This window comes from Micropterus dolomieu, unplaced genomic scaffold (genome assembly GCF_021292245.1).
Source record: "Micropterus dolomieu isolate WLL.071019.BEF.003 ecotype Adirondacks unplaced genomic scaffold, ASM2129224v1 contig_13585, whole genome shotgun sequence".
Taxonomy (NCBI): domain Eukaryota; kingdom Metazoa; phylum Chordata; class Actinopteri; order Centrarchiformes; family Centrarchidae; genus Micropterus; species Micropterus dolomieu.
This window is the reverse complement of record NW_025742571.1, coordinates 11695-20536: the sequence shown is the minus strand read 5'-3', so window position 1 is coordinate 20536 and position 8842 is coordinate 11695. Positions and strand designations below refer to the sequence as shown.

At 38.5% G+C, this 8842-nt stretch overlaps 1 protein-coding gene across 1 annotated transcript; it reads right to left on the bottom strand.

Moving 5' to 3' along the window:
- Nucleotides 1–416: 416 nt before the first annotated feature.
- Nucleotides 417–6394, bottom strand: LOC123966507 (collagenase 3-like). The gene is made up of 10 exons (XM_046042658.1): nucleotides 6296–6394; nucleotides 5916–6163; nucleotides 5679–5827; nucleotides 4610–4738; nucleotides 1968–2129; nucleotides 1757–1886; nucleotides 1506–1639; nucleotides 1242–1401; nucleotides 1045–1148; nucleotides 417–576 (listed from the first exon to the last, which is right to left on the bottom strand). The coding sequence occupies exons 1-10, from the start codon at nucleotides 6392–6394 to the stop codon at nucleotides 467–469; spliced, it is 1425 nt and encodes a 474-aa protein (XP_045898614.1). The 3' UTR covers nucleotides 417–466.
- Between the last annotated feature and the right edge of the window lie 2448 nt (nucleotides 6395–8842).

Below are 8842 nucleotides of genomic sequence, written 5' to 3'. Positions count from 1 at the left end.
ATCAGCCAATTCAAAAAGTGTTGGGGACATGTCCCCAGCGTCACCTATGGGTCTGGTTCCATGGCTTTATTTCAGTTTGCTTAGTTTTAGTTTAAGGTTGGTTTAGGGTAGAGGGAAGACTCCAGAGCCTGTGGCCCTTTGTGAGCTGATTGCTTCCCTTTCTATTGCTAGTTTTGGCCAGCCCAAACTTGTCATGCTGTTTGGTTTATTATGTGTTGTTTAGGGATGGTTTATGGGACCTCTCACTGTTTATTTTATTAAATATTTGTTCTTGCAACTTTGATTAACAGATCAACAGATAACAGACATGTAAGCATATTTTATTAATATATTCTTCAAATGCAGTTTGTTTACAGCATTAAATGGAATCGAATTAAATGTTTAAATATTTTGAATAACGTAATATGTACTGTTAGTGTACATTCATTCAGGGTGGCTACATAAACAAACTAGCTAATAAACTGGCCTAGAAGTTACTGCAGGGCAAGAAGTAGCTGTTCGTCAGCACACGGTAGAACGTCCTCGTCCTCAGGTGGTACTCAAACATGTAGGGTCCACTGTAGATGTAAGCATAACCTGCAGAACAGAGGCTCAATGTTAGTTTCTATTGCTAGCTAAATGGAAAGTTCAGCATTTTGGGAAATACACTTATTTAATGAATGCCAGGTTAGATGAGAAGATCGATATCACTCTCACATCTGCATGCTAAATATGAAGCTGGAGCCAGGAGGCGGTTAGCTCTTTTTACACTTTGGTTTTATCACTGATTAAAAATAACGTAAAGTGATATAATTAGTGATCTTTCCAGCCGGTGTGGTTTTGTTACCTTTGGATAGAGCCAGGCTAGCTGTTTCCTTGTATTTCAAGGCTGTTTTATGCCAAGCTAAGCTAAATGTCTCCTGGTTGTAGCTTCATGTTCAACGGACATTAGAGTAATAATCATCATGTAACTCTCAGCATTCATCCATTTGTCAGAAGGCTGAATATCTCATATATCAGTAGTCTTGACTTAGAAAACTCAGATCAACTTTAAAAGCTACTCACCTCTGTACTGGAAAGCTGCAGTCACCTTGCTGGGAAGGTCTGGGAAGGTCTGAGCCACACGCTTGGGGAATCCCTGGTCCATAGTCCTTTTGGCCTCATCATAACTGAAGTAACAGACAGTAATTAGATACATTCAAGAAGGGTGAAAGGTAAAGAGCAGCTCATACTGAAATCAGAAATTTATACTTTGAACACACCTGTAGTAATTGTTGCCTACAAAGAACAGAGTCTTGCCAGATTCCTCATCATAGAGCGCTGCATCGATTTTCCTCACGTTTTCTGGCAGTCCAAAACTGCTAAGACTTTTAGGATAGCCAGGTACAGGATCATAGCCACTGAAAGCCCACACTTTCTGACCTGTGTAGAGATGAAAAGAAATTACTGTTTAGTATGTACATGTAAAAGTAAATAATGTAGTCAGAACAGGACCCTTAGGTAGATACAGAGAACAAGTACAGTACCTTTGAAGAGTAAGACGCTGTCTGACCGTCGGCTTTCATAAGCAGCGTCGATGTTGACGGGGGCACTGGGCCAGAAGTTTTTGATGAGAATTTGCTCTGGTGTTGCACTCTGGTAGTAGCTACGCCAGAAGAAACTGAGTACACACAAGAATATTTTGTACATAAGCCATGCATTTATTTTGAGAAATCATAATGCTAATCAGAATTTGGATTATTAACATTAGAATTCTACCATACAGTATGTCTGATACCTGTCTTTGAAGAAGAACATCTCTCCTCGCAGGGTGGTGACAGCATCCAAGACCATGGTTGGATCACAGGCATCAGGGGTGGTTGGAGGCTCAGGTCCAGGATTAACAGGGTCCTTGTCAGGGTTTGGACCTGGAGGTTAAATAAAGTCAGCATCTCATTGCAACAAACTTATATAAACAGGCATGGATGATCCAGCTAGCTAGTACTGACCATAGAGAGACTGAATGCCGTTGACATCATCCCGCGGCAGAACAAAGGTGTCAGGGTTTCTGTGTGAGTACATTGGGTACATGAGAGCACCAGGATCATGAGAGTGAGACAAGCCCAGGGAGTGGCCAAACTCATGGGCAGCCACCATGAAGAGGATGTAGCCTACTGCAGAAACAGGTACAGGTAGAGTTGTTCTAGATTACATTTTCATGTCAAAATACACACAATGGAGTTATTCTTTAAAATTTCCTCCCATGGCAGTGGTGGAAAGTAAAACTAGGGTATGAAAAACAAAAGCACTATTTCAGCAGAAAGATATCAACTGTGACTAATATTACTGAATACAACATTAATAGATTGTTAATACTGATGAATGGAAGTGTTACCAGCATTTGACTGTTGCAGGGATGTGAATTTCCGACCTGAAAATGTGATGCAAGTGAATCATGCAGAACTGTAATAAGAAAATAAAAAAAGAAGGGGGGGGGGGGCTGGGGGGTGTACAGGACCTGGCCTAGTGAAATGGAAAGGATCTAGGTTGACGTGTGTAAAGTATCAAGGATGTTCGTTTACGCTCAGCTTCCAATTCCACACCTGTGCAGTGTGTACCAATAGGCCTACTGCAAAATTACTTTTCCCAGTAAAGAGTAATGTAACGGATTACTATTTCCAAAACAGTTGTATTATTACAGTTACTAATCCAAGTAACGGTGCGCTACTGAACGCACCATCCCTGACGTGAATGCGTGTGAATGCGCATCTGTAAGTAACATTATTGCCATTACTGTGTAACAGTCTAAGATGCAAAGAACATTGTCGTCCGTTGTAAATTTTGTCCTACACTTATACTTAGGGTAATTGAAGCATCAGCTAAAGCAACACAGCAACCTGAAGCTCAGAGAGAAACTCCGGCCACTGCTGCCAGTGATGCTTGGCCTAAGTAGAGTAGCTAATATTACTTTTTTAAGGAGTAGTTCTATAGCCTATGATAAGTAACTAGTTGGTAATATTATTTCAGAGTAACTTGCCCAACACTGAGTTAACAATAAGGATCAGATTAATTGGGAATGTTTTGATTATTGCTTGTTAGAGGCTATGTCTAACGTTTACTTTGACTTTGTTGTCTGTTGATCACTCATGTAGCCTATGTTTACACTTTGCTGTGTGAATGGTTTTGGCACGTTATTAATTAATTTCTTGTGAATGGTTGTGACAGGGTTTAGGCTATATAAGGCCTTTTCACACAGGTCGCTCCACGCTCCTCATCAACAGACAGGCAAACAAGCACTCCGCGAGGTAACTCTGGCAACGGCTTCTGTGTGACTGGCGCGATCCCGTTAAACTGTTGCGGTCGTTCTCGTCTCACGCACACGCCCGCTGCCAGAGCTGAAATGTCGAACTTTTTCCTACAGTTTTCAACAGATAGAGACTGATCAGCTGTTTGACGTTCCTGAAGAATATAAGTGTTTCTTTAACAGTCAGACCACCAGGTCTTAAACAGGCAACTTATTCATTAAAAGTCATCTATTAACTTCAACTGAACTAATTTGAAAGTTAGTAGTTAGATTATTTAGTTATAGACTCAATTATTTCATGTTTCATGTTGCACATTTAGCTGTTGAAGGTAAAAATTGGTAAAAATTAATACAAAATAATAATTATTATAGAGAGGTTGCGATGGAGCAGTGGATTTGATTCCCACTGCAACACATCCATTAAATAACTTATTGTCATGGGTCCTGCTTTACCTTCCATTTTAGAGCCGCCGCCAGTTTAATCGGGGTGTCGGGTGGGCTCAGTATATTTGCCTACTTTTTTTCCCTTTGACAATCACATGCCTGCTGTTGTCCTGTTTGAGGGGGAGCTAGGTTTTACAACTTTTAATTTCTAGATTCAACTCCTACTAATTTTATACAGTTATACAGGCAGTTTAGTCCAGTGGTTCCTAATCTAGGGGTCAGCCCCCTACTAATGGTCACAAGATTAATCTGATGATTTATCATGATACAATGAATGGGAGAGGATAAAAGAAAGAACAAGGTTCTGCTAAACAAATTTGTAATAATTTTTGGACTCTTCTCTGATCTTTGTTTTTTTTCTGAAATATATTTATAGTATAGATCATTTAAACAGTTATTTAAATGAAACCAAATCAGAAGTTTAGGGGTAAATATTTCTTTGGTATAATTGCCAAAAACTCAAACATGACAAGAAACCCAGCAACACATGTAAAGCCAGAAAGGTTCAGAACCAATTCAATAAAATTTTACTTCAAGCTGCGACTATGGTTACAACTAAAACAAATGTAGTAAAATAAAATGTGATTTCTAAAGTATAGTGGTGGCGATGGTGCAATGGATAAGACTATGCCTTTGGTGTGAGAGACCTTTGGTGTGAGAGACCTGGGTTCAATTCCCCACTGTGATCCATACACCATTGTGTCCCTGAGCAAGACACTTAACCCCCAGTTGCTCCAGAGGCTGATATGTATAGCAATTGTAAGTCGCTTTGGATAAAAGCGTCAGCTAAATCAATAAATGAGTAAATGTAAGTAGGACAAAATGGAGATCAAGAACACTGGAGTAAATGTACGCAGTTATTTTCCACCACTGTCCCACGCAGAGCATAAATAACGAACTCACCATCGTTTGAACGGAAAGTGAACGTTTCATCTTCATCAAAATGAGCATCTCCTCCAATTCCAGGTCCTGGGGCGAAGGCATGGGCAAGAGTGCCATCAGGACCATCAAAGGGGTAACGATCACCATGGTCTGTTAGCAAGAACAAATTCACGTCAAGCTTTGCAAACCAAATACACTACAGATACAAGCTATTGACCAAATTCATGTATTAAACAGCACATCCGAACTGGGTTTTCAGATAACTTCTTGCTGTGATTAATTGACCTGAGTACAATAAAATACCTAAACTAAGAAAGATGTTGACAACATCCAGACTGAGTGAACACAGCCTGGCCATAGAAAAGGGTCGCCACAGACACATGGCTACCACAAGAGGAGAGACTTTGCCCCCAGTGTGACACAGGACAGGTAGAGACAGAGCTGCACTTTCTAACCTCATGCCCTAAATATAAAACACTGAGACAAAAACACTTTGCAAACCCAAGTATACCCCGAATTCGAATTCATATCAGACACAAAGAAAGTCCCCTATTTACTGGGAGAAATGCCCAAATGTGAAATAATTGCTGCAAAATATCTCCTCATGAAGTGAGGACAAATAGTAATAATTGTACAAATTATTATTATTTTGATTGCTTGATATTTTAGTAATTGTTTTGTTTTTACATTTGATACTGATTTCTTTTTTTAAATTATTATTTGTTTTTAAAAATTTTGTCTATTACACACACACACACTTGTTTACAGTATTATCTATTTATTTTAATGTTTAATATATATATCACACACACGCTTACTGTTTTATTTGTTTATTTTATTTTTAATATATTTTTATTTTTTTAACACACACAACACACTTTTCTTTAATTTTTAATATATTAAAAGTTTTCTAACTCTCATACGCTTTAATTACTTGTATTAAATGTATGGGGATGATTGATCTTATGTAGTTTGTATGATGCTCAGACAATATTGTTGTTACACATTAATGCCAGTAAAGCTAATTTGAATTACTGAAATTAGCTTTCCAATGAGATTTAAGACACAGGAAAAGTTATTTTGTACTCACCTTGGCGGCCAAAGGAGATCATGATGTCAGCGGTGCCACTGTTGATTCTTGTGAATTTCAGAGGAGTGACTTTGGCCCAAACCTGCAGTGCCTTCTCTATGGAGTCATCGACCTCTGACACTGGCATGTCAGGTGTGTAGTTCACTATCCTGTAGGACAGAAAAATAGTCAAGAACATTATTTGATAGACTTCCTACAATTACTGTTTCACACACTTTCTCTCTTCAGATCATTCACCTGTAGGTGAGGCTGTTCTTAGTCCACTTGAGATTTTCTCCAAACGTGGAGAATCTGGCAATGTTGACATCTGGAACGCCACAGCGGGGCTTCTTCATCATCTCTAAGGTTTCAGCATCCAGGGTCCCGGTGATCTGGAGACCAAAGAATCGCTGCATCTCTCTAAGCTTATTGCTCACTGGGCTGATTAGCTGTCTGACAGTTGGACCTGTCTCCTCTTTTAGGTTGAAGAATTTCTTCAGGTAGCTCTGCAAAAGAAGATGAGATTTTAATACCTTGTAGTCAGTTATGGTGTTTATGGATTGTGGAATAATGAAAGTTTCCAAAAAGCGCATCTTGAATACATCTTAAATGCATGACAAGACAAAGCAAACACTTACCTCTGCAAAACGTTCATCTTGCACAGCAACTTGTGATACTGGCCCGCAGTAAACTGCTACTGCCAAACTTAGCACGATGCACAGACTGCAAGACCTCATGCTTCCTCGCTGAATGAGATTTGTGTTTCTGTGCTGGAGTCAGTTGTTATATAGGCTGAGGAACGGCTGTGTTGGGGAGTGTTGAGCAACTTCCTTCTTGAGTCAGTGACTTTATTTTACCCATTTATGGATGACAACAGAAGATTGTCTTTGATTGCTCAGCCACCAACCAAACAAAAATCCCCAAAACGACTGTAATTATGATGATATGACACATGACATGTACATACAGAAACAACATATTTAAAATTTTAATTTTAATCAGTGCTTAATATTCATAGATACAGTATTGTCTTTGAGTAATTAAACAGGAGTTGGCCAAGGTACCGTCACTGAATATTTATTTCTATGTTATTTTAATATTTTATTTTAAACATTTTTGCTGATTTCTTCATGACTTGCTTAAGGTTATATTCTGAGTGATATTTTGATATCACTACTTGCTGTCATGAATTTAAAGGTCCTTACTCAAAAACTACATGCTCTATTTCTCAGGCTACTGTTGCTACTGATTAGATGAGACAGTGATTTTAAATCTTTTCTTTTACTACTGCAAAATATAAATATTAGCATTTTGCCTTTAAAATCTGTGACTACTAGAGCATGATATCTGTGCTGCATGCAACACATTTTACATTTTGTAAAATCTGCTTAAAAAACACTTCAAACATTTAAAAAAGCTTATCACGCGCACAATTTGTAACTCAAATCATCAGAGAACACACAAAGCTTTAATAAATAATAGAGCACGACGAATTCATCGGCCGGCCGATATTATCAGCCGATTTGAGCCAATTGCATTTCTAATGCCGTGTTTATCAATGGAGGAGCGCTAACGTCGTAATGAGCCGTTAAACTATGGTTTCTGACGTATCCTAAATATATCTGTGAGCCGCCTGTCTGCAGTTAGTCGGCGTGTCTGAAATGATTAAACCAGAGCGAACATGTAAATAAACGTGAGCTGAACAAGCATCTAACATAGCTTCCTGAAGTTCCACTATTTGTTACGTTGTAGATGTGAAACGCTGTAGTCAGAGCCGTAACGGCTCTGGTTATAGTTATAATGTTAAATGAAATCTCAAAGCCGCAGGTCCTCCTTGTGGACAGTTTTAGATGCATCACTGCACAGCTCACTGTATCATAGACGGCATGATTTATACCGATGATGAGAAATGGTTTCTCGTAGCTTTGGTTAGAATAAAGAGTGCTGGTAAAGGGATGAACTAGATTATTATGGGAGATTCTGTGTAAAGTGAAATACACATGCTTATTCTCTCTCACTCTCTCTGTTTACAGATGGCTAAAAAAGTTGCACCTTCCAGCAGCAAATATTTATTGATGTGCAATTGTTTACATGTTCACTTTTTGAGACTGTAATCCATTTTATTAACATAATCCATTTAGGAAAAGGTTTTATAGCCCACATACATACCAGCTTTCAATATCGTCCTGTTCTAAGTGTAGTGTATACATTAAAGGTGTCTACCATCCAAATCATTCTCAAAATCAAAATATCAGCTCATAAATCATCTCTCTTTGATTTTAATAATGGCATTGGCCCCCAAAAACCCATATCGTCAGGCTCTAATAAATACATGAACAAAAATAATTTCTGTTTCCAGGACAATAGATGTTTATCTATTTTATGGGACATTATTAAGGTTACTTTTTCAATGTTGTATTATAACACTGTTTTACATGCTAATGTTACCACTTTCATCCACCACTCAATATTTGTCATCAGTAACCAGTCTATTTTTAGACACAATGTAACCACATTACCCACATGCAGGATGTATACTTCCACACACATACACACACAAACAAACAGGATTCTCTGACCACTTGGCTGCAAATTATATATGTGAGATAAATGAAAGCATTTGTTTTCCATTTTATGGCACAAATGTATGGGCTTGGCAGCAGCTGGTGATACTCGAAAACGTATTATATTTAGCTTGCGTATTGAAAGGGGTGTATTTTGCTGATATGGTATGGTTCTGGGGCATGGGTGTGAAAAATGACTTAATAGTGTCTCCTACAAAATTTCAACAAAGTAATGTTTCACCTAGATGTACAAAATTTGAGTTTTTGTCAATTAGACCCCGTTGTGACAAAGTCATATTTTAAGAGGGTAGTCAAGCTATGAGTAATATAGTACGCATAATACTACCAATGAGGTCACATTAGCCTGAAATTGGTAAGGTTTGCCATGACCAGCAATGGTGAAAATAGCAGATGAGTCAACAATAAAAGAAGATCACCACCACCACCACCACCACCACCACCACCACTGCATGACTTACCAAGAATTAGGGTTACAGAGGTATTTTGATAAGGCCAGAAACACTTGATCATGTCAGCAATGATGAAGAAGACCAGGAAGATGTAGCAGTTACCAAAAGCAATGACCATGAAAGCACATATCAGAAAGCAAAGAATATGACA